General features: G+C 40.0%; 1 protein-coding gene and 1 long non-coding RNA gene across 5 annotated transcripts in view; one reads left to right on the top strand and one right to left on the bottom strand.

Moving 5' to 3' along the window:
- Window positions 1-14191: 14191 nt before the first annotated feature.
- The window catches only part of LOC124799283, a 746007-nt gene continuing 733530 nt past the window's right edge, over window positions 14192-26668 (bottom strand). For 3 of the 4 annotated variants that reach the window (XM_047262858.1, XM_047262859.1, XM_047262861.1), the window contains 4 exons: window positions 25831-25929; window positions 24691-25740; window positions 22724-22873; window positions 14192-15157 (listed from right to left, as the gene is read on the bottom strand). In XM_047262858.1, the coding sequence (XP_047118814.1) occupies window positions 14819-15157; window positions 22724-22873; window positions 24691-25740; window positions 25831-25929 (1638 nt within the window). In that variant the 3' untranslated portion in view covers window positions 14192-14818. The remainder of the gene's footprint in view (window positions 15158-22723; window positions 22874-24690; window positions 25741-25830; window positions 25930-26668) is intronic. The other variant, XM_047262862.1, reaches the window with a different exon arrangement.
- LOC124799284 overlaps window positions 14608-26668 on the top strand; it is a 45519-nt gene continuing 33458 nt past the window's right edge. Inside the window, exon 1 of the long non-coding RNA XR_007017005.1 lies at window positions 14608-15179. This is a non-coding gene — a long non-coding RNA (uncharacterized LOC124799284). The remainder of the gene's footprint in view (window positions 15180-26668) is intronic.

Raw genomic sequence — 26668 nt, 5'->3', positions numbered from 1 at the left:
CCCCAACTGTTTCATATTCTGTTATATTATTAAACATTTTATAGTGAGTCATAGTCAGTTCTTTCTATTGGTCTCTCATACATTTGTCTGTATGTAGGGAAATCTGGTCCACTGGCTTAATTGCATGTTCTGCTGTGGTATTTGCGTGGTATACAGCCTATAGTGATATCTTCTGTGCAGTCAGCCATTTTGTTACCAGGCTTTGCACATTTACTGCACACTTGCTCTTTGTCACACCGTTCTTTTGGGTGACCATACCCCAACAGTTGAAGCATTTCTGAACCACCACAAACTCTTTAATACTAAGTGATTCGAACTGGATTCAAATTTTGTCGCTTTGTAATAATTTCTGGTGAACTCTTGGGCTGATTTCAATTACGTTATTTCCCCGTTTGTTTTCCCCTTGGACCAGTTTTGAACTTGATTGTTACCTGTTCTATGAATTGTTCTTTAGACATATGATTGCTAAGATTAATTTCGTGCAGTTCCTCCAAGATGTTATCATCCGGTAATGTTGTAGGAATGTTACACACTGCCAAGAGCGGCCACAACTGGCGCCGTTCTTCACACCTGATGTGTTTTAGGTTTTCTGTTTTTGCTATAACTCTCCTTTTGTCTTCCAGAGCTTCTGTTTCCAAAATTACTTTATTGACTGTTGTTCTGATTACTTTGACCTCAATTTTGTCGTCTCTTGGATTTGAGACCTTGATAATTGTGTATCTAATTGTGTTTGCATTTTGGTTACTTCCATATTTGAAGAACAGTATGCTGGTTTGTTTTGCTTTAGTCTATAGAGTGCTATCCTTTACCTTGCTTTTTGGTTTTCATACATTAGCTCTTGCAGTGACTGCCACAAATGACAGAGCAGGAGGTTTGGTTCCTGTACGCAATTTATTATTTTCAGCTTTTACGTCTGCTATTTCGGCCTCCAGATACTGTATGCGATCTAGTGCATCAGGGTCTTTTGCGGTGGCTAGTTCTCTCTGTAACCGGTCATTTTCTGTTCACAGTTCTTCATTCTGTCCGTAAAGTTTCACCTGTCCTAGAGCCAAGACTCATATTTTGTTCTTAATTGGTGCAGGTATAACCAATGACTCTCTCTTGTCTTTAAGTGTTGTCTATAACTCTTTCAGTATCTCATCTACAGGCGCCTTCATTCATGTTTCCCTGGCTCTCCCTTTAGGTGTAAGATCCCCCCCCCCCCCCCCCCCCCAAGAGTGTCTTCATGTCGGGGTATCGTCTAGAGCGTTCCTGCGGCCTCCAGTGGGGGTACAATTCACATCAGTGATGTTTCCAGCTGCAGGTGTCAGCTTTGCCAATTTTCGCCACTCCTTGTGTTCATGTTGTTAACACAAACAAGGAGCTACTGGTCACTTTGGAACCAAGTTCACATGTCCTATGTATTTCTCATCGGGAGATTTTAGGAGATTGCTGCAGGTTTCCGTTGCTAAAGGTTTGTTATTACACTTTGGTAACAGCTACATTACTTAAAACAGTCTCCATATACACTGAAGCACCAAAGAAACTGGTATAGGCATGCGTATTCAAATACAGAGCTATGTAAACAAGCAGAATACGGCACTGCAGTTGGCAATGCACATCTAAGACAACAACTGTCTGGCACAGTTGTTACATCAGTTACTGCTGCTACAATGGCATGTTATCAAGATTTAAGTGGGTTTGAACATGGTCCTATAGTCGGTGTGCGAGTGATTGCAAACAGCATCTCCGAGGTAGCAATGAAGTGGGGATTTTCCCGTACGACCATTTCACGAGTGTACTGAGAATATCAGGAATCCAGTACAACATCAAATCTCCAACATTGATGCAACTGGAAAAAGATCCTGCAAGAATGGGACCAATGCAGACTGAAAAAAATCGTTCAATGTAACAGAAGTGCAACCCTTGTGCAAATTGCTGCAGATTTCAATGCTGGGCCATCAACAAGTGTCAGCATGTGAACCATTCAATGAAACATCATTGACATGGGCTTTCTGAGTTGAAGGCCCACTCGTGTACCCTCGATGACTGCACGACAGAAAGCCTCTGCTGTTCACATGGGCCCATCAACACAGACGTTGGACTGTTGATGACTGGAACATGTTGCCTGGTCGGATGAGTCTCGTTTCAAATTGTTTCGAGCAGATGGACATGTATGGGTATGGAGACAACCTCATGAATCCATGGATCTTGCATGTCAGCAGAGAACTGTTCAAGCAGGTTGAGGCTCCGTAATGGTGTGGGGCAGTTGGAGTGATATGGGACTCCTGATACATCTAGATACGACTCGGACAGGTGACACGTACGTAAGCATCCTGTCTGATCACCTGCATCCATTCATGTTGACTGTGCATTTGAACTGGACTTGGGAAATTCCAACAGGACAATGTGACACCCCACACGTCCAGAATTTGTACAGAGTGGCTTCAGGAACACTTCTGCTGGCCATCAAACTCCCGAGACATGAACATGATTGAGAGTATCTGGGGTGTCTTGCAACATGCTGTTCAGAAGAGATCTCCATCCCCCCTTGTACTCTTATGCAATTATGGACAGCCCTGCAGGATTCATGGTGTCAGTTCCCTCCAGTACTACTTCAGACATTAGTCGAGTCTATGCTACATCATGTTGCGGAGCTTCTGCGTGCTCGCTGGGGCCCTAAACAATATTAGGCAGGTGTACCAGTTTCTTTGGCTCTTCAGTGTAGTTATAAATTACCACACCCTCAATGTTTCTCGCAGTCACTAAAAGACAGTCTATTTCTAGTTTGCCTGTAGCATAAAACCAGATCGCTTAGGGCAAAAACTAGTCACATGCCAGTTGGATGGCACTTTGCGGCCTACTTTGCATGTTGTTACTCACATGCACATGTCAACACTGTTACTGCTGACACGTCTGACGTTTCTGCAGTTGCTAACATCACAGGCCACATATGCCACAGAATCAATGTCCTCGGTGGCCAGTGGTGTCGGCTGGTACGCTGGTGCTGCTGCTGATGTAGGCTCGCTGACATTTCGCAATCCAAAGCAATGCTCCATGCTATGACCCGGGCCGTGGAGAATGACTGTTACACGTAGGCAAAAAGTATTTACACATCTTTTGTGACCACAATTTTATCTGTACAGGTCACACTCACTCGCAGTGGTACTGATGGCACTACCTACACTCGCTAACCGAATGTGATCGTTAGTGGATCCCGTTTTCCACCGTAAATGCGTAGTACAACTGGAGTGGACATTAACCCATTTACAACACAGCAGCCAAGAGAGTGCACCTCACACACTTCATTCAAGCTGTCAGGACCCATATTGGATGTATGTTTGGGGATCAATGGATTGGTTGAGGTCGCTGTTCAAGGCAACCTCGATTGCCTGACCTCAAGTAATTGGCCTTCTACCTGTGGGGCCATCTGAAGATGTGCTGTAGTCACCGGACAATGTAGTGTTGAGGCTATATGCAGCGTGTGGGATAGCTTGCACCATGCCCGATTATCTTTGAGCGAGTGTGGGAGTCACTGATACCCAGATGTCAGGAATGCTGTGATGCTGGAGGCAGGCATTTTGAGCACATACGCACTGAAAGACCTGAGTCAAAACAAAGCCCCGGGAGTAGACAACATTCCATTAGAACTACTGACAGCCTTGGGGGAGCCAGTCGTGACAAAACTCTACCATCTGGTAAGCAAGATGTGAGACAGGCGAAATACCCTCAGACTTCAAGAAGAATATAATAATTCCAATCCCAAAGAAAGCAGGTGTGGACAGATGTGAAAATTACCGATCTATCAGTTTAATAAGTCACGGCTGTAAAATACTAACGCAAATTCTTTACAGACGAATGGAAAAACTAGTAGAAGCCGACCTCGGGGAAGATCAGTTTGGATTCCGTAGAAATATTGGAACACGTGAGGCAATACTGACCCTACGACTTATCTTAGAAGCTAGATTAAGGAAAGGCAAACCTACATTTCTAGCATTTGTAGACTTAGAAAAAGCTTTTGACAATGTTGACTGGAATACTCTCTTTCAAATTCTGAAGGTGGCAGGGGTAAAATACAGGGAGCGAAAAGCTATTTACAATTTGTACAGAAACCAGATGGCAGTTATAAGAGTCGAGGGACATCAAAGGGAAGCAGTGGTTGGGAAGGGAGTGGACAGGTTTGTAGCCTCTCCCCAATGTTATTCAATCTCTATATTGAGCAAGCAGTGAAGGAATCAAAAGAAAAATTCGGAGCAGGTATTAAAATCCATGGAGAAGAAATAAAAACTTTGAGGTTCGCCGATGACATTGTAATTCTGTCAGAGACAGCAAAGGACTTGGAAGAGCAGTTGAATGGAATGGACAGTGTCTTGAGAGGAGGGTATAAGTTGAACATCAACAAAAGCAAAACGAGGATAATGGAATGTAGTCGAATTAAGTCGGGTGATGCTGAGGGAATTAGATTAGGAAATAAGATACTTAAAGTAGTAAAGGAGTTTTGCTATTTGGGGAGCAAAATAACTGATGATGGTCGAAGTAGAGAGGATATAAAATGTAGACTGGCAATGGCAAGGAAAGCATTTCTGAAGAAGAGAAATTTGTTAACATCGAGTATAGATTTAAGTGTCAGGAAGTCGTTTCTGAAAGTATTTGTATGGAGTGTAGCCATGTATGGAAGTGAAACATGGATGATAAATGGTTTGGACAAGAAGAGAATAGAAGCTTTCGAAATGTGGTGCTACAGAAGAACGCTGAAGATTAGATGGGTAGATCACATAACTAATGAGGAAGTACTGAATAGGATTGGGGAGAAGAGAAGTTTGTGGCACAACTTGACTAGAAGAAGGGGTCGGTTGGTAGGACATGTTCTGAGGCATCAAGGGATCACCAATTTGGTATTGGAGGGCAGTGTGGAGGGTAAAAATCGTAGAGGGAGACCAAGAGATGAATACACCAAACAGATACAGAAGGATGTAGGTTGCAGTAGGTACTGGGAGATGAAGAAGCTTGCACAGGATAGAGTAGCATGGAGAGCTGCATCAAACCAGTCCTCGGGACTGAAGACCACAACAACAACAACAACTCTAATTGTATTTAATTCGTAAGTGGCGAAAGCATTGTTGTAAGGAGTACCCACTATTCGATAAACTAAGAGTCTCAATTGCAATGGAACATTTAATTTTTTACATTTGTTTCACATGTTCTTTACTTTGTACAATGTATTTTAATTTCCTGTACCCATGGAATAAATGGTAATGTACGTTCCTTATTGCCACACATTCCAGAGGAGTAGACGGTGATGGCTGCTGCGGAGGCCAAGACTCGTCTCTGTAATTTCGATGTTTTTATTCTCTGTCTGTTACACCCTGTATACTATATCACAAAACTTGGAGATTGCATAGAGTGTCCTGGGAGACAATACACTGTGGAAAAAAAAGCCCATGTCCAACACCATCAGCCACGATGGCAACAGAGCACCACTTTCGTAGGAGCCAAGGCTTGTCTGTGCAGCAGCTAGTTTCATCTGCTCCATTGGCGATCATGGCAGTCTGTCACAATCACCGAATATTAAAACCACAGATCTCGACCTGCCCTCAGTCTGTTCCTATTCAACATCGTGCTTGCTGCCTGAGGGTGGGGCTGGAATGGATGCCTAGTGGAGAGCATTGGTGCCTATAACTTAACACACACTGTAACGTTGTTGGATAACCTTTCTGGTCATGAGTTCATATTCCCACTTTGTTCCTCACAATACCAACGTCCCCTCAAAGTTTGTCAATGTAAATTTGAAACACCCTGCATATGCGTGGTGCCTGTTCTGTCGGACGTGTGCTTATGTTGGTTTTGTTTTGTCGTCATTTCTGGACACTATCTCACTTGAATGCCCTCTTTGCCACTTCTAACATCTGAGATTTTGAAATCTCATTCACTGCTGGCATTTGTTTGTTGAACTGTATACTATTATGCCTTGCATGTCCTTTCCTTGTGAAGTTCAAGTTTCTGTGTCCTTTTCTCTCTTCCTATTGAGGAAAGGCATTTCATAACACAAAAGCTACTGCAAGCATCTGTTAGATCTATAACTCAGGGCTTTATTATCCTTCTTGAGATTATAATTGTCTCAACAGCTGGATAAGGATTGGCTTTTTATGCATATCCTGTGCGGTTTGCCACAGTGATGTTATGCTAGTGTGCTCTACAACAGACATATATTTGTGTTGATGACTGCCAAAAGACATGACGTCATATACCAGCAGTATGCCTGAAGGATCAGCAACCCTTGGGTGGAGAGGCATCGCATACATACGTATCTCCAAGGTGGCGTCTCGCAAGACTTGGCCAACGACAACAGTCATATTTAAACAGGGAGATGGTGGGGAAAATGTCACCGGAGGTCCTCCTCACTGGGGATGTATTCTGCTCCGCTGAGTTATTTGCATGGAAATAGATCCACAAGTGTACCTCCGTGCAATGGCTATTTATAACAGCGCTGTTCCACTCTTTGGCAGTTCTCTGACAATGCTTTGGACCACCTCACGTGCTGGATAATCCTAGACTTTCAGTCACAGCCTAGTAGGAGCCACCACTGCAAGACTTTGAACCTCTCCAACTTCATCCCCAAGAAGTATCTTCGGCCATCTTCTGCCAAGTACACTGTACTTCCTTCCTGTGGGGAAACTACGTTAGGTTAGTCTCTATGTCCTATCATCTTAATTCCCTTTGTTGTTTTCCAGCGGCCCACCTGATAGAACACGGAGGAAGTTTTGTATTAATTTTTGTGAGAACAATTTTTTGTTTTGCCAGTTCCTGTTGTTTTGTTAATAAACCGTTCCCTTTTTGATCTGGAGTGTGTCTCTTAGGCATCTCACTATCTGACATATAGCGGTAAATATCCCTCTAGCAAATTCTGTTTAAAACAGCAGAGTGAAACAGCACAGTGCCAAAGAATCATTGTTTTCCTAAGACACCTCTGAAAAATTACATGAAGTTTTCTTCACGGAAACCATAACTGATTCTTTGCACTATTTTAATTATATTGATACAAGTGATTCATTTCCAGTGATAGTACTTTTGAAAATGGGTCACACATACTTCACTCCCCTTCCCAAACCACAAAAAAAGGCATTTGCCAGTTGAGAACCCCAAGTTGAACAAAATGGCGACTAATAAATAAATTGTTGGAATGATAATTGATCTATGCTGAGTGTATATGTAAGTTAGAAAGAGACTAATGGGGCTGGTATAACAATTTGCTTTGCAGTTTAAGTAAATTATTTTAGCACAGAAAATGTGTAGTGGTAATATTATATAGAAGCAGCAATAGATAACAGTTAGAATCTGTATAACCCATTCTTCTCTCCTGGTTACCATTCATTCTTGATCTGTACCGTGAACTGTATTTCTCTGTATGACGTAGCATTGCTTTTATGTTGTCCTCATTGAGTGCGCATTGAAGGACTCGAAATCATTAGTTGTAGTGTGCACCTTTAGTATTGCAAGAAGTAGTAGCTGGGGCTCTGCTGTTCACTGACAAGCCATTGCTGAAGTTAAGGTTTCTCTGATGAACATTCTTCATTGAATTTGAAGTAAAATAGTTCAGATGCTACTTTCAACTACAGTTTTCATACAGTGCTGATTCAGCACTTAGGAGTGAAGACAGACGATAAATGTGTGATGCTAGTAAACAACATTAGCTTTTTTCTAACTCTTCCTTTTATTCATTTTTGTTTCATCTTATTTTTGTTCTTCTCCATTCCATCCAGCATATCTTAATCATCCAAGCCTTTATTTCTTTTCATTCTGTTGTATTGTTGCCAGTAACTAAGTCTTATGAGAACTTTTTTAGGACAGATCTTTTGCTTTAATGGTGACGAAACATCTTAAACTATTATATGGGACATTAACTTTCGAAAATCCTGTAAACCAAACAGTTCTTGCAAATAATAAACAAACAAATTTTTCTTTATTTATTTTGTTTATAATTTTAAAGCAACTAACTGTTTGGGCTGTTGGGACTTTTATTTATGCTGAACTATGCCACCAGAGATTGTGTTGACCTGGAGCTTTTATTATGTTGAACTGAACAACCATAGGTATGCCAAGTAGTTTCTCACTCTATTTTTACCTTGTCGCTTTTGGCTTCTGGCAGAATACAACAGAAACAAGATTATGTATGTAGGAAATTGCTTAGGCTACCATCATCACAGACACAATCAATTTTGTAGAAAATTATTGTGGAATAAGGACCCAGTTCAAGGTTGGAAACAGCCATATACTATTACACTATAACAGTTTGTTCCTTAGTAATGCAAATAGGTTCATTTCTTCTGTGACAAGGTAGTTGTCAGAAGGGTTAGGGAAATTTTAATACAACATTGAAGTGTGGTGGTAAGCCTGCTGAAAGCAGATAACTTTGTTTTTATTTTTTCACTAAATTTTTATGTTTTTCTGTTTGTCCAACTAGTTCCAGAACTGAGGGAGGCAAACAATTGAAGATCATATTAGTCACAACCACATGTAACTTTATGGAATTTCATTCTAAGATTATAATTTGAACACCCCCACCCCTCATGAACCATGGACCTTGCCGTTGGTGGGGAGACTTGCGTGCCTCAGCGATACAGATAGCCGTACCGTAGGTACAACCACAACGGAGGGGTATCTGTTGAGAGGCCAGACAAACGTGTGGTTCCTGAAGGGGGGCAGCGGCCTTTTCAGTAGTTGCAAGGGCAACAGTCTGGATGATTGACTGATCTGGCCTTGTAACAATAACCAAAACGGCCTTGCTGTGCTGGTACTGCGAACGGCTGAAAGCAAGGGGAAACTACGGCCATAATTTTTTCCGAGGGCATGCAGCTTTACTGTATGATTAAATGATGGCATCCTCTTGGATAAAATATTCCGGAGGTAAAATAGTCCCCCATTCGGATCTCCGGGCGGGGACTACTCAAGAGGATGTCGTTATCAGGAGAAAGAAAACTGGCGTTCTACGGATCGGAGCGTGGAATGTCAGATCCCTTAATCGAGCAGGTAGGTTAGAAAATTTAAAAAGGGAAATGGATAGGTTAAAGTTAGATATTGTGGGAATTAGTGAAGTTCGGTGGCAGGAGGAACAAGACTTCTGGTCAGGTGACTACAGGGTTATAAACACAAAGTCAAATAGGGGTAATGCAGGAGTAGGTTTAATAATGAATAGGAAAATAGGAATGCGGGTAAGCTACTGCAAACAGCATAGTGAACACATTATTGTGGCCAAGATAGATACGAAGCCCACACCTACTACAGTAGTACAAGTTTATATGCCAACTAGCTCTGCAGATGACGAAGAAATTGAAGAAATGTATGATGAAATAAAAGAAATTATTCAGGTATTGAAGGGAGATGAAAATTTAATAGTCATGGGTGACTGGAATTCGAGAGTAGGAAAAGGGATAGAAGGAAACATAGTAGGTGAATACGGATTGGGGTTAAGAAATGAAAGAGGAAGCCATCTGGTAGAATTTTGCACAGAGCATAACTTAATCATAGCTAACACTTGGTTCAAGAATCATAAAAGAAGGTTGTATACGTGGAAGAATCCTGGAGATACTAGTAGGTATCAGATAGATTATATAATGGTAAGAGAGAGATTTAGGAACCAGGTTTTAAATTGTAAGACATTTCCGGGAGCAGATGTGGACTCTGACCACAATCTATTGGTTATGAACTGTAGATTAAAACTGAAGAAACTGCAAAAAGATGGGAATTTAAGGAGATGGGACGTGGATAAACTGACTAAACCAGAGGTTGTACAGAGTTTCAGGGAGAGCATAAGGGAACAATTGAAAGGAATGGGGGAAAGAAATACAGTAGAAGAAGAATGGGTAGCTCTGAGGGATGAAGTAGTGAAGGCAGCAGACGATCAAGTAGGTAAAAAGAAGAGGGTTAGTAGAAATCCTTGGGTAACAGAAGAAATATTGAATTTAATTGATGAAAGGAGAAAATATAAAAATGCAGTAAATGAAGCAGGCAAAAAGGAATACAAACGTCTCAAAAATGAGATCGACAGGAAGTGCAAAATGGCTAAGCAGGGATGGCTAGAGGACAAATGTAAGTATGTAGAGGCTTATCTCACTAGGGGTAAGATAGATACTGCCTACAGGAAAATTAAAGAGACCTTTGGAGATAAGAGAACCTCATGTATGAACATCAAGAGCTCAGATGGAAACCCAGTTCTAAGCAAAGAAGGGAAAGCAGAAAGGTGGAAGGAGTATATAGAGGGTCTATACAAGGGCGATGCACTTGAGGACAATATTATGGAAATTGAAGAGGATGTAGATGAAGATGAAATGGGAGATACGATACTGCGTGAAGAGTTTGACAGAGCACTGAAGGACCTGAGTTGAAACAAGGCCCCCGGAGTAGACAACATTCCATTGGAACTACTGTCGGCCTTGGGAGAGCCAGTCCAGACAAAACTATACCATCTGGTGAGCAAGATGTATGAAAAAGGCGAAATACCCTCAGACTTCAAGAAAAATATAATAATTCCAATCCCAAAGAAAGCAGGTGTTGACAGATGTGAAAATTACCGAACAATCAGTTTAATAAGCCACATCTGCAAAGTACTAACACGAATTCTTTACAGACGAATGGAAAAACTAGTAGAAGCCAACCTCAGAGAAGATCAGTTTGGATTCCGTAGAAATACTGGAACACGTGAGGCAATACCGACCTTACGACTTATCTTAGAAGAAAGATTAAGGAAAGGCAAACCTACGTTTCTAGCATTTGTAGACTTAGAGAAAGCTTTTGACCACGTTGACTGGAATACTCTCTTTCAAATTCTAAAGGTGGCAGGGGTAAAATACAGGGAGCGAAAGGCTATTTACAACTTGTACAGAAACCAGATGGCAGTTATAAGAGTTGACGGACATGAAAGGGAAGCAGTGGTTAGGAAACGGAGTAAGACAGGATTGTTGCCTCTCCCCGATGTTATTCAATCTCTATATTGAGCAAGCAGTAAAGGAAACAAAAGAAAAATTTGGAGTAGGTATTAAAATCCATGGAGAAGAAATAAAAACTTTGAGGTTCGCCGATGACATTGTAATTCTGTCAGAGACAGCAAAGGACTTGGAAGAGCAGTTGAACGGAATGGATGGTGTCTTGAAAGGAGGATATAAGATGAACATCAACAAAAGCAAAACGAGGATAATGGAATGTAGTCGAGTTAAGTCGGGTGATGCTGAGGGTATTAGATTAGGAAATGAGACACTTAAAGTAGTAAAGGAGTTTTGCTATTTGGGGAGCAAAATAACTGATGATGGACGAAGTAGAGAGGATATAAAATGTAGACTGGCGATGGCAAGGAAAGCGTTTCTGAAGAAGAGAAATTTGTTAACATCGAGTATAGATTTAAGTGTCAGGAAGTTATTTCTGAAAGTATTTGTATGGAGTGTAGCCATGTATGGAAGTGAAACACGGATGGTAAATAGTTTGGACAAGAAGAGAATAGAAGCTTTTGAAATGTGATGCTACAGAAAAATGCTGAAGATTAGATGGGTAGATCACATAACTAATGAGGAAGTATTGAATAGGATTGGGGAGAAGAGAAGTTTGTGGCACAACTTGACCAGAAGAAGGGATCGGTTGGTAGGACATGTTCTGAGGCATCAAGGGATCACCAATTTAGTATTGGAGGGCAGCGTGGAGGGTAAAAATCATAGGGGGAGACCAAGAGATGAATAAACTAAGCAGATTCAGAAGGATGTAGGTTGCAGTAGGTACTGGGAGATGAAGAAGCTTGCACAGGATAGAGTAGCATGGAGAGCTGCATCAAACCAGTCTCAGGACTGAAGACCACAACAACAACAACAACAACAATTTGAACACTTATATGTATAAGTATATATTGAGGAGTCCAATTTTACAGTGAATATACTTAAAAGTTACTTATTTAGCTAATGCATATTACATTTTATACCATGTGTCGTGCCTGGTTCAAAAATTGTCTTTAATAATTGGAATCCAAATATTCAACACCAGGTTCTGGCTTGCCAATTGCCATAAGTATTTTCTCTGTGAATCATTAAATAAAAATGATTAATGGAAAATCTCATATAAAGATGTGAAACAAATACTAACAAAGAGATAGAGGGGATGGCCAGTACTTATCTCAGTTCAGTACAGCCGATAGATCCACAAAAAACAAAACCGAAAATTTACGTTCCTAGCTTTCGGAATAAATGTTCCTTCATCAGGGAGGAGAGAGGGGAAAGAAAGGGAAGAAGGGAAAGTGGACTTAATTACTCACAACCCAGGTTATGAAGCAACAGGGAAAGGAAAACAGGGAGGGTAGCAAGGATGGTGGCATGGTTGTCAGAGGGAAGCCAAAGATATTCTACTGTAAGTACTGTGCCAGCTTCAGTCCAAAGAGGATACATACAGAAGTAAAGAGGTATATAGTATAAAGATAAACACAACTATGTAGGATGAGAAGATGCGTGAATGGCTAAAGAGGAAAGGGAAAGAGAAGACTGAAGAGTAAATGGGAGTGAGGTTGTTTAATGTAGGTTCAGTCCAGGGGAATGGCGGGATGAGAGGAACAGCCATGGGAACCAGGATGGCTCCGTCCATTGCCAACCTCTTCATGGGCCGCATGGAGGAGGCTTTCCTGAAGACCCAACAGCTGCTTCCCCTGGCCTGGTATAGGTTTATAGATGACATCTTTGTGGTGTGGACTCATGGTGAAGAAGCACTCCTTAGTTTCCACCATAACCTCAACTCCTTTTCGAATCTGAATTTCACCTGGTCCTTCTCCAAAACCCAAGCCACCTTCCTGGATGTTGACCTTCATCTTGTTGCAGCTCACATCCACACCTCTGTCCATATCAAACCCACAAACAAACAACATTACCTTCACTTTGATAGCTGCCATCCATTCCACGTCAAACCTCCCTTCCCTACAGCGTAGGTATTCGTGGCAAACGTATCTGCTCCAGTGACGAATCCCTCAACAATTACACCAATAACCTGACCAGTGCTTTCCTCTCCCGCAACTATCCTGCAGACCTTGTCCACAAACAGATCTCCCGAGCAATACATTCCTCCCTGTCCAACAACAGTGTTCCTACCCCCAGACCACACAGAAGCATCCCCCTTGTCACCCAATATTATCCTGGCCTCGAATACATCAACAAATTACTCCCCCAGGGATATGACTTTCTCAAGTCAACCCCTGAAATGAGATCATCCCTTGACAAAATTCTCCCCACACCACCCAGAGTTGCCTTTCGTTGCCCCCCTAACCTCCGTAACATCCTTGGTAAACTCTACAATATTCCCAGACTACTTTCTCTACCCAGCGGTTCCTACCCCTGTAACCGACCCCGCTGCAAAACCTGCCTCATGCATCCCCCCACAACCACCTACTCCAGCCCCGCTACTGGTAAAACATACAGAATTCAAGGCAGGGCCACATGTGAAACTACACGTCATTTATCAGCTGACATGCCTGCACTGCACAGCCTTTTACATCGGTATGACAAAAACTAAACTGGCTGAGCGCATGAACGGGCACAGACGAACTGTCCGCCTAGGAGATGTCCAATACCCAGTAGCGGAGCATGCCCTCCAGCATCATTCTAGGGACCTAGGAACCTGCTACACCATATGTTCCATTTGGCTTCTCCCACCCAACACCAGTCCCTCTGAACTGCGGAGATGGGAACTTGCACTCCAACACATCCTTTCATCCCGCCATCCCCCTGGACTGAACCTACGTTAAACAACCTCACTCCCATTTACTCTTCAGTCTTCTCCTCTTTCCCTTTCCTCTTTAGCCATTCACGCATCTTTTCATCCTACATAGTTGTGTTTATCTTTATACTATATACCTCTTTACTTCTGTATGCATCCTCTTTGGTTTGAAACTGGCTCAGTACTTACAGTAGAATATCTTTGTCTTCCCTCTGACAACCATGCCTCCATCCTTGCTACCCTCCCTGTTTTCCTTTCCCTGTTGCTTCATAACCAGGGTTGTGAGTAACTAAATCCACTTTCCCTTCTTCCCTTTCTTTCCCCTCTCTCCTTCCTGATGAAGGAACATTTATTCCGAAAGCTAGGAACATAAATTTTCGGTTCTGTTTTTTGTGTATCTATCAGCTGTACTGAGCTGAGGTAAGTACTGGCCAGTCCCTCTATCTCTTTGTTAGTATTTGTTTCATTAAATAAAAACTTTTACTTGTATTTTGTCTTTATTGTAATTTACATCATTTATTTAGAAACATTACAAAATATGTACATATATGATTGTTTAGTACATTATTAATACATGATATACATAATATACACATTGTGTACTAATACACCTGTTTACAAAGGCACATAATCTTTGGAATCTTTGAGAAGTAAAACAATAATATCTGTTTGGCACTTACAAACTATACTACTTCATTGATTAACAGTCTTGAATGATAAGGTATCACTGTGAAATAATGAAAGATCATCCAGAAATAAAATATATGATTTTCAAAGTTCACTGAGATTTGTCTATAAAAGGAGACCTTATGAGTGGCTAGTTATGCTTAAAGCATTTGGTCACTTTTTCACTCATGTATTTAATTACACATAGAATGTGAAGTGATTGGAAAATTAAGTGGTCTGTGTAATTTCTATCAGTATACATGGCGAAGAAAAAGTAATACTGATGGACAGTTTATTTATGATTATACAAGTATGTCATAATCTCAGATATGAAGAGATACCATATGTAATGGTACTCAGTAAATCAATATGTTTGCGAAACAAATCGTATAAGCTTTTGTAATGTCTGTAGGATGAGTGGATTTCACAGTATTGATGTTCATTTATGTTGCAGTTGCTCCCAAAATGCGATGCTAGATTGCAAAGTCTTTGCCCTAGGCTTTTCGTTCAGAGACGGCATTGAAACTGATATAGTCTTCTGTTCCACTTGCAGTTCATTTGGAGGTGAGGATGAGAGGAAGCTGCTGTCATCTGAAGTGTATCCAGGTGTTGAGTCATCCTCCTGTCTAATCACACTGTTCCTCTGAATGCTTCTCGGTGGAGACTGGCTCGAATCATGTCCATGAGTGTACAAGTTTCGATCCATCTGCGCTGGCAAGTTTCGTTTGAGGCCTTCACGAAACTCCCTGGAGATACTCCTTGCTGTCAGGCTGTGTACCTATGTTCATTTTCATTGTTAGGTAATTTGACAAAGACTAGTCTCTTGTGATAAAATAACACAGTTGTATAAGCATGAATTAAAAAATTCTTCTAGACTTGGAGTGCAGTGAGATGTATGCTACAAATGTAAATTTGCACAATCAGTTTGTATGCTTGTCTTATCAGTGCACACATTAGAATTACTACCGTCAAAAATGGAAAAACTGATTGTTGTTAGAACAATAGAGCTTCCCATAACTTACTTACCATCTAATCAACCTATATTACGTAAAATTCTTTTCTTTTCTTCTCATTCATTCATCATGTTCTGTAAACTCCACCATGAAGAAGAAATTAAGGGATGTGGAGCTAGTTGAGATGTACATTTTAAAAAAATCATAGAAACATAATCTGTACACCTTATCAACAACAAACTATCACTTTAATTCGTAATACTGTCTGTGCTTATGTCAGACAAATTTAACCTAACAAGTTATAAGGAAAGCAGATAATGTACCTTGAAAAAAGCTGCTGCTGCTGCTTAGGTTATATTAAATAGCTATTCTTTATTTTCTATTGAAAGTCTAGTATTTACCTGATTACATTAGTATTTGTCAAAGAAATTAGTTACTTACATCTGTAACAAAAGAAATCTGTCTACAACACACTAGTGCCTGTTGTGGAGCTTTACAGTGAACACTGATACTTGTCATGTAGCTAGTAGTAATTTTCAGTCCTTGAAGTTTGATAATCATTTAATTTATAGGAGTGGCTAAGTTTCTTTCGAACTGGCAAGGATTCCACAGGATGGGAAGTTCTTGTACACATTTGCATGTTCTTGGGTGCTGATTTGATTATCTGAAATATATATGTGTCTGTGTAGGGGGGGGGGGGGGGGGGGGGTGGCAATATACCAAGAAATTATTTTTGTGACGGTGATTCATCTATTTTTTTTAGTGATGGAAAATACTCAGCTACAAATTTTCTGCCACATTCATTTTTAGGGATAAACGGTTGACTGTATTTTGAATGGCTTATCTTCATTTTCTTTTGCCTTTCTCTCTCCCTTGCCCCCTATTTCTCTAAGACAAATGAGCCCCCCAATATATGTCTAATCAAGTTTATTTTCCCTCTTTTTATTACATCCAGTTCGTGTCTTTGCTCTTCTCAGTACCTCCCCATTTTTCACTCTATCCCTGCAACTTTTTGTTGCCATCCTCCACCATATTCACATTTCAAAAGCCTCTAGTATTGCTTTGTCTTACTTCCTCAATGTCCATGTTTCAACACCATACAGGACACTCCATACGAAAGATTTTATTGGACTTTTTCTCAAATCTTTGTCCATGAAAATTCTCCTTTTCTTGCAAAATGCTCATTTTGTCATTGTTTTCCTGGTTTTAATATCTGTTCTGCTCTTCCATTCGGTTTCTACCATGTTTTGTAAGTATTTACAGTTCTGCACATGTTCTAATATTTCTCCATTCAGCATTATCTTAACATTTCTATTTCCTCGTATTGCCATTACTTTTGATTTCTTTGTACAGATTATCATTCCATAAATCTTTCCTTTAGCTTTGATGATACCTACTATATCCTGTAATTCTTTTTCATCTGTTACTACAAGGACCATGTCATCTGCAAACCTCAAACAATACATTCTTCTTCTTCTTCTTCCTCTTCCTCTTCCTCTTCCTCCAATTTTTGCCTCCTTGTCATCCAGTGGGCAATGGGCAGTCATATTTTCTAACCACTGACTCAAGAGTGTTGGCAATAGACAGAAGCTTTTTCTTAGTCCTTTTCCTAGTTCTGTCCAGTTGGTACTTTTCCTCTCCACTCTCACTGATACTTTTTGGTTCAAATATAATGAATTTATAACTCTCCCTGTTTTCCAGTCAACTCTCGTTTCCTTCATTATAGCTGCAAGCTTATCCCAAGCTACATTATCAAATGCATTTCTCATGTATAAAACACACAAACACATATATAGCTCTCTTCCCTTTTCAATAAACTTCTCCCCCAAAATTTCCAAGAGTCCTACTGTATCTCTTGTGCCTGTATTATGTTTAAAGCCAAGTTCTCTTCAGCCAAATTCTCCTCCATTACTTTTTCCAATCTGTTATTAATGGTTCTTAACTTTACTGCATGTGAAAAGAGTCAAACTGTCTTACACTACCTGCAATTTGTGACATTTTCTATTACTGTTGCTATCGTTATATTGCCTTTCCTTTTTGTTTTAACAAGAGCACTGTTCATTCACCCACACCATGCTCACATGAAATGGCGCTGATGGCCAAGCAGTTTAGCACTCAACAATATTAAATCTATCCATCCACTGGATATTTGTTTCTTTGCTATTGGAATCATTACCATTGTCTGAAAGTCCTTTGGTCATTCACCACTGCCAAGGTAAGTAACTTCTGGAACTGTCTCAGAATTTAATAGTTCCCTTTCATTAATTTTACTTTTGACCCAGTTACATATTCATCTGCACATCACAATTTCAATACACAGGGAACTCCTCACAGATGTTGAATTAATCAATGGGAAGCACTGCTGCAAACTGTTCCTGTGTTGTACAAAACTATAAATTATCAGTAAAGGTTGCTTTATGTTATGACAATTATAGGTTCTAGCTTGTATGTATGTGCATATGTATTTAACTGGGGACCAGAAATGATAGGGAGGCTTTGCCCCCGCCGTAGCCCACAGTGGTATCAAAGTCCCCACAACAGGCTACAGCCTTTCCGCTCAGGAAGCAGTGTGTTGGACTGCAGGGCTAGCCGAGCGGACTAGGTACTAGCTTACTTATTTTATTCTTAAAGTAGTTACACAATAACACTTTACTCTAAAAACAGAAAACAGCTGCTTCGAAAAGAAGTGCTGCTTTTCCAGTTATAGCCTATCGACATCTACATGAATACCCTGCAATTCACAATTAAGCACCTGGCAGAGGGAATTGTGTACTTTATGTTTATTGAAGTACACAATTACTATTGAGAATGTTGGTTTATTTTATTGTGAATTTAATAACCCACACGACTGATAGGCATTGACAACTCCTGAAACCAGATAGTTTTATTCCACACAGAATCTAGATTCAGAGTTACATGTCTGCTATTTAAAATTCTGCCTGTACATCAGTACTTTGTAAAACATCATATGGTGAATGTCTACAACAGATCTAGTTAAAATGTCTGCTTGTGTCTGTGTATGTGCGGATGGATATGTGTGTGTGTGTGTGTGTGTGTGTGTGCGAGTGTATACCTGTCCTTTTTTCCCCCTAAGGTAAGTCTTTCCGCTCCCGGGATTGGAATGACTCCTTACCCTCTCCCTTAAAACCCACATCCTTTCGTCTTTCCCTCTCCTTCCCTCTTTCCTGATGAAGCAACCGTTGGTTGCGAAAGCTTGAATTTTGTGTGTATGTTTGTGTTTGTTTGTGTGTCTATTGACCTGCCAGCACTTTCGTTTGGTAAGTCACATCATCTTTGTTTTTAGATATATTTTATCAGTCACCTAGACAGTGTAGCAGAAAAGAATAAAAAATAGAATTTTGAAAACAGCTTGGTTTTTTAGACTGCTGTTAGAAGTGCTCTTGCTTCTTGAACAGGGGGAAACAAGTTACATGGCTCCAATAACATAGCCTCATAGCTTACAGGTACTGTAATGAACTGTATTCTCTTTCATCCACTGGGGATACAGAAATGTGACCCACATGCTTTTATGTAGGTATGTTGCAAATGGTCTTAACTAATTACTCTGCATAGAGGGAGAGCAGTTAACCATCAACATACACACAAAGTACAATACTTATTTGTGCAAGACTTTTGGGAGAAATACTATGAGAGGAGAGTATTTTAATCAATAGGAGGAATTTCTTGTGAAGAAATAGTTCATTAAGAGTGAAAGCAACTGACTTAGAGGCACCAAAGGCATAGATTGAGTAGTCAGCTGAATAGAAACTGATAAGAAATCCAAAATTCAAAAAAACATAGGCTGGGGAGGGGGCCAGGGTATGGGTGGGCAGGAAGTTGGTAGTAGGTAGGTCACTCAAAGAAAGTGCAAGATGGGCCAAGTAAATTTGTCCCAGGAAATACTTACAGTAAGACTCTAACAGAGTTTTATTGTGGTCAAACTCTTTTTGGTTAGTTAGGGTTTTAATTCATAGAGAGCTCATTTTGCCACTAAGGGTTGTATTGCAGATATTTGTGGATGTTTTTCCAAAACACTTCCAGTCTTAAGCTCTTGCACGAACAGTTCTGCACACAGAGACATTTTTCACAAATTGTGCTTTGCAGAACATGCAAAAAAACACTGTTTTATCATGAGCACTATTTTGTGTTGCATTCAACTGGTCACTAAACACTTCTGTTCCTCTCACTTACTCACTTGAATGTAATAACACAGTACTTTGGACAGAGATGTGTGTGTGAAATGTCAGGCCAACCGATTAGTGCACTGAAGTTATGGTTGCAAGCATTTTCTGTGATGGGCAGTACTCCTGTTCATGAACAAGGGCCAATTCCATGTCAGGCTTATCAATATTTTATTTTTCCCACTCTGTATGCACTTTTCAATCAGTTGCCACTGTCTACTTTACTACCCCTCCCAACCATCTCCTGTCATAGATTTTTAATATTTCATTTGTTAATATTTTAAGTACCAAGTATCTGCATTTCTTTTGCTACCAGAATGACTTCAACAATGTTTCTACTAGGTGCACTGAATGAAAATCCTTTCTCAATGTGGGTAATACTCATAAACCAGGAAACTAACCCAAGAGAACTTGATTACATTAGTAGCTAAATTATGTAGCTTGTCTTATTGTGAAAATGTCTATGCTAATGGTATGAAGTGATTCAAAGTGAGATGGAATGAATACATAAAATCAGTAACAGATAAGAAAGGAAGGAAGATTAGACTTTAATGTCCAGTTGACAGTGAGATCAGTAGAGACAAAGCACAAACTTGGATTATGAAAGGACAAGGAAGGAAATTGGCTGTGCCCTTTTCAAAGGAACCACCCCATTATTTGCCTGTAGGAGTTTAGAGAAGTCACAGAAAACCAAAATCTGGAGGAAAACTAAAATATGGATGGCTGAACATGGATCTGAACCATCAAGCACCCAAATGCAAGTCCAATAATAGAGAAGATGAATGGGAGGCTTACATTCATTGGGAGTACTCTGGATAAGATTGGTACATGTGTTAAACTGCATACAAGACACTAATGCAACCTGTTCTAGAGGTGTGCTGCACCACTTAGTAACTGTATCAAGTAAGTACAATGGCCAGATATTGGACAGATCAGAGGTCCACTACCCAAATTGTAACAGACCAGTATGGTTCATATGAAAGTGTATTGGTACATAAATGAGTATTATTTTCATGAGGTGATGATTTACAGCTTCAAGTTATGCCAAGTTTTTTGCCACAAATATACCATGTGCTCCAGATTTATATCTGAATTAACACATTGGAGTGTTGACATGATGCTTGGTAGCAGTTGTGATTTGTCATAAATCTGATTATGGTGGCATAAGGTAAGTAGCAAATAGGTTATGAATGACGATTACAAAATTTTGACTGTTTTTGTAATTACTCAGTGAGCTTCACTTTGGTCTTTATGTTGTACGTAGACAGCTGAAGAGGGTCATTTTGAGACTGAAACTGATTGTGTAATAAAGTGTGTGAAAACCATTATTTTTCATAAATTAGTATCTTTGGAAGAGAGACTGGATAAGCTTAGAGAATGAGCATTATGTGATATACCTCATATACCAGCTCTGCTGTAATCATTGCACAGATTCTTATTTATTACCAACAAGCTGCCCACTAGGATTACTGTCAGCTACCAAACTATGGCAAAGAGCAAAATGGACCAATCTGTGGCACAATATGCAGCTGAACATAGTAAGCTTGAGTTTAATGGCTGCTTCACAAGCCAGGCCATCTGGATCCCAACCACCACCAGCTTTTTTGAACTGTGCAGATGGGAGTTACCCTTACAACATATTCTCTGCTCCTGAAATAATCCCAGCTGCAACCTACAGTACCCTACTGTCCCCCTCGCCTTCCACTGAAAAATGTCTGCCCTATCTCTCCTATCGTCTCATCCGAATTCACATTCCCCCATCCTAATTGTGTGCCGCTCTCTGCCAAATATACCTCGGTCTCCTCCCCTTCTCTGCTCCCCTGCCCCCTTAACCACAGCCTCCAATGCTGTGCCTGGTAGCCTTGTCCTTCTGCCATCTAGTTCCTGAACGCTCCATCAGACAGCAATCTCCTCTCTGCCAAGCCTGCTATCCCTCCCCCTTCCTGGCCCCATTCTGGATTGCTGCTTTCATTCACCATGACAGCTGTATTCTGGTCAGAGAGGCCAGGGACAGTGGTCATGAGTGTGTGAAGTGTGCTTGCTTGTGTGAATGTGTTTACTTTTCTGAAAAAGGCTTTGGCCAAAAGCTCAATGTGTAATAGTCTTTTCATTGAGCCTGTCTACAAATCAGTGTATCATATTTACTGTGAGAAGCAGTCTACCCTTTTCATAATACTGTTGATAGTCCAACCTGGACTTTCCATTGTTTGAACCAGTATTAGAGGTAGATAGTGCAACCATTCTCCTGCTTTGATTTTATTTTATTTTCAATGCAGTGAGGCATAAAGGCACCCTTCATCCTCCTCACAGGAGCTGGTTACTTCTCAACACAGGTATCTGAGTGACCTTTCCCAATTTATCTTCCTTTTCTCCCGGAGCAAGGAACTAACACTACCAAATACCAGGTGGAGTTTTTTCTACTTTTAAATGTGTCTGTTGACAGTGCTTGGTATTTCACCACCTCAAGATAAGAATCTACCTACCAATCTCTCTTTGTAACTGTACATATAGTATTTCAGATTTTATAAATTTATGCTACAGTTATCATCATCTGAAATTCCTAGATGCTACACTGTCTAGGGTGTTGTATTAAGGTACCGCATCTTCATAGCTAGAAACAATATATTATCCGATTTCCAAGCTTAAAAAAATAAAAAATAAAAAAACATTATTTTCAAGGAGTTCAAAATTGTGCAAGAATCCATCGTGCAGACTTAGGCACAAAAATTAGTTTATACAGTCTGCTGTTGTGTGTGGTGTGCAAGAAATTTAAGTTTGATTGAGCATAGCTATATGAGGTCCATGGGAGGCAGTGATATGTAATAAGTGTGCCTGCAAGTACTGTACATAGCTTCACATGCTGCTGTGCAAAATGACATAGATTACACGTAGAAAATTTATTTTTGCATCGGGACCAGTCTTGTGTCGTGGGAAGCAAGTGTATCAGTATTCTGTGTCTGGAGAAGCTGTGAAAGAAGCATATTACTACGGTATATAAATGCAACTGTTTTGCAGCATCAAGAAAATTTCTTCTGTACAACCTCGTACTGTTTTTTGAGGAAAAGGTGCTGAAGCAGGACAACAGAAGTGTAACTTTATTAAAAAAGAAAAAAGCAGCAGTGTTCATTCCAGCACCACAAGTGTCTATTGAAATGACTCTCACTTTCTATGAACTGCCTTAACATCTTTATGGTGACGCAAGTAGCTAACCTCTCGCGTTGCATGATTTGGGCTTAGGTTGTGTCTTCCAGTCATGGGGCCCTCCATAGGAGGGGTTGCATCTGGGGTGAGTCTCTCTGGAGTTGACGCTGTCTTCAGCTTCCCATCTGTTCGATTCCACATCGGCACAGGGCTTGGACACTAGAAATGAGAGATGGGTTATATACAATATTTTCATCTCTTTTGTATGGAATTTCCCTAACTTTCATTGTTGTAAAAGTAAACATGGAACAAAAAATAACAGTTGGAAGGGTCACACTGAAAGTTATGAGCAGGCCACTGTTATGAGCAATAATTTTTATTTTTTAGACCAACTACGTACATCATTTTAATCTACAGACTTTTCTGTAATTTTTCAATATAGTCTCTATTTCTCTGCTTACATTTTCCCATAATTCTATAGGGCTGAAGATTCCTACAGCATATAATTCTGCTCCAGCATCTGCCCAAAGATACTGACAAAGCACTTACTGGATGCCCTCAAGTGTTAGTTTTGTAGCTGGTATTTCTCAGAACTGAAATGCTGGTAATCATTGTGAAAATGTTTATAACTTGCCACAATATTCTTCAGAAAATTTACTCTTGTCAAACTGCCTGGTAGATTAAAACTGTATGCTGGACCAGTACCCGAATCTGAGTCCTTTCTCTTTTGCGAGCAAGTGCTCTACCAGCTGAGCTATCTGAGCACAAAGCATGATCCACCACTTTTGCCAGTACCCCATCTCCCACCTTCTCAACATCACAGAAGTTCTCTCGCATAAATAGTGAGACTATCATTCCTGGAAGAAAGGATACTGTGGAGACATGGCTTAGCCACAACCTTGAAGGTTGATTCCAGAATGAAGTTTCAGTTCAGTGCGGCACATTGCAGAGTGAAAATTTATTCTGGAATTATTCACTTAGTTTCAGAAGCTCTGAAGACAGTTTTGGATGATGGTTCATTTCTAAACTTTGTGGTCTTTGGACACAAACTTTTCAGTATTCCAAGCTTTGAGTTATTTCTGCACCGGAATATGCCCTATTGTAAGTATTGTTGTGATTTCACTGACAATGACAGTTCGTCTTTTTCAATGAACTCGTCAACTTTTTCCTTGTTGCATAGCGGGCATTTTGAGAGCAATCACTATGAGTTGATCGTGGATGCTTATGTTCCCATCTTTGAAGTATGTGATCCATTCCCTAACACTGCTGACATCCAGGCATCCCTCTCAGTACGCATGCTGGAGTTGGAAATGAATTTAGATAGTAGATTTTACCTCATTAGGAAGGAAATTGGTGCCAGACATTTTGCAATTTTAGCCTAAGGCTATACAAAAGTAGTTATGACCTTACAATGTGTCAACACATTTTATAGAGTTTCTAGATTATGATAAAGCAATCATTGAAATTGTTGATCCAACAAATGGTTTGCACATAAGTTTCAGTATCATCCTCTTGCACATAATTTTCAGTATGATTCTCTTAACATTTTTGCAAGTACTCCAGTTTTCTTAGACTTTTCCTTATAAGATGTTTTCAACATTCAAAGTCAGTGCTCATCCAGTACTCTGTTTCTGACTGATGTTAATACGTACTGGAAAATCATACCAGTATTGGCATGAGGAAAGATAACTCAACATATTATAGAAGCACAGAGCAGTGTATTGGCACACAAACAAGATATAATTGAAAGTATTATAGAACCATAGAGTAGTGTATTGGCACATAAACAAGAACTGGAGAAAATCTCACAGATTTATTCTCATGCACACACGCACATTGCGCGCACCCACTCTCTCTCTCTCTCTCTCTCTCTCTCTCACACACACACACACACACACACACACACACACACACGCACGCACACGCACACACACACACACACACACACACACACACTTTACAGAACTGCCATCATGCTTCACAGTGATTTTGTATTTCTGGCACATACAACAAACAATGAAAGAAACAGTTCTTACCTTGACTGAAGAAGCTGATGAGTCACTCTCATGCATTCCTTGGAACTGTTTGGCTAATCGTTTCACAGATGGCAAGAGATTGTAGACTTCACTATCTGATGAATTAATACTGCCTTCACTTGTTACCGACATCGTATCTTGTTTACATGATGAATGTAAATGTCGTTCTTTCATTGCTTGTCTAAATGTATTATTTACATCGCTTTCACTGTTATCTGATGCTGTGCTGACAGTTATTTCTGGACTTTTGTTCACAATCTCAATATGTGAAACTGTCTCACTGATATTTGTTTTCAAGTGAACTATATCAATGTTTCCTTCTGTTCTTGGTTTTGGCACTGGTTTAACATTTCGTTTGCTGTGTCCATTTTGGATAGTTTGTTGTGGTGTTCCAGATGTCACTTTATTTTCCTTTGGGTTGCTGCTGTTGTTTATTTGATAATTATGAGCACCTGTTCTCATTTTAACATTTCCATTCTGTTTTGTATTGTCATTGTGTTGAACGAAAGTCCCTGCTGTCTCATGAATTTTATGTTTTACTTCAACAGTGTTATCAAGCCCTCTCGTTCCATTAATATTATTATTGTCTGAAACACTTATATCTGAAATTTTATTCTTAATTCCTCCATTTTGTCTTAAGCTGTTTATCTCTTGTATGTATGGTTCTCCAACATCTTTCTGTGTACTGTGTGTGTTGCTGCTCTCCTGGCGATTCATACTTGAAACCTTAGTTTTCACAATCCTGTTCTGTCGTAGACTGTTTATATCATCTTCATATGTCTCAACATTATTCACAGTTTTTCCATTCAGGTCTTCTTTTGTTTTTGTTTTGCTAATCTCTTGAAGGTAAATTTCTGCTATTTTTGGTCTCATTTCACTTTTATTATTATTAATACTTCTGCTTTTGCTATCATTTTTCACATGTTCAATTTTCTGTAAGTTGTTGGAATTGTCTGACATTACAGCCTCTGCATTTTTCATCCAGAGTTGTTCAGTTTCATTGATGACACTCTGCCAGCGAGCAATTTCACTTATCACTTTTCCAGGAGCCTGCAACAAATGGTTTGTTATGAGAACAAGCTAAAAAAAAGTGGCGTACAATGTTATATTTACATATAAAACAAGAGATCTGAGACTCACCGGAATTTCAGGATCACTCTCATAGTTAACAGAACTCTTTCTGTCCGATACTGGTACCTTCTCAGTGTTATTAAGAGGTGCCTCCTCCTTGACACATATCTGTAAAAAATCATTTAGATTACTCCAGGAAGGCTACGTCTAGCGAATAGCTATCTTTTTCTTTTGTTTGTTTGCTTTTTTCATTACAAGACTAAGATTAAGACAGGCTTAATCCAAACTGTGATGGAAATTCAAACAATGCTTCAACCAAACTCGTGTTTAGTACAGTGTGAGGCAACAATGTAGGGAAAAGATAGATTGCCACTTACCCTAAAGACGACACATTAAGTTGCCGATAGGCACAGTTAAAAGACACTTATGCATTAGCTTTCAGCCACAGCCTTCATGAGAAAAAGAAAGAGAAACGCACACACACTCATTCATACAAGCAAGTGCACCTCACACTCACATGATCACCATCTCTGGCAGCTTGGACCAGAATCCAGTGGTGTGTGTGTGTGTGTGTGTGTGTGTGTGTGTGTGTGTGTTTTGATGAAGGCTGTGGCTAATGTGTAAGTGTCTTTTAATTATATTTTTCTGCAACTTAACATGTCATCTTTACAGTAAGCAGCAATCTATATTTCCCTTATATTGTTGATATTCCAACCTGGAGTTTCTACTGTTTGACAGTGTGAAGCAATTTCTTCCAAAGGAAAGCTATGACGGCTGATCCTTTTGGCAGAAAACATGACATAGGCTGTCAATAAAAATGATGCTGTGCTTAACATTTAAATTGTTAGTTTCTCCTACAGGGAGGAAGGGGAATAGTTTAAGGAAGGTTGAAAGTTGAGACATCTCA

The sequence above is a fragment of the Schistocerca piceifrons genome, chromosome 5, assembly GCF_021461385.2.
Source record: "Schistocerca piceifrons isolate TAMUIC-IGC-003096 chromosome 5, iqSchPice1.1, whole genome shotgun sequence".
In the NCBI taxonomy this organism is placed as follows: Eukaryota; Metazoa; Arthropoda; class Insecta; order Orthoptera; family Acrididae; genus Schistocerca; species Schistocerca piceifrons.
This window is presented reverse-complemented; position numbering and strand designations above follow the sequence as displayed.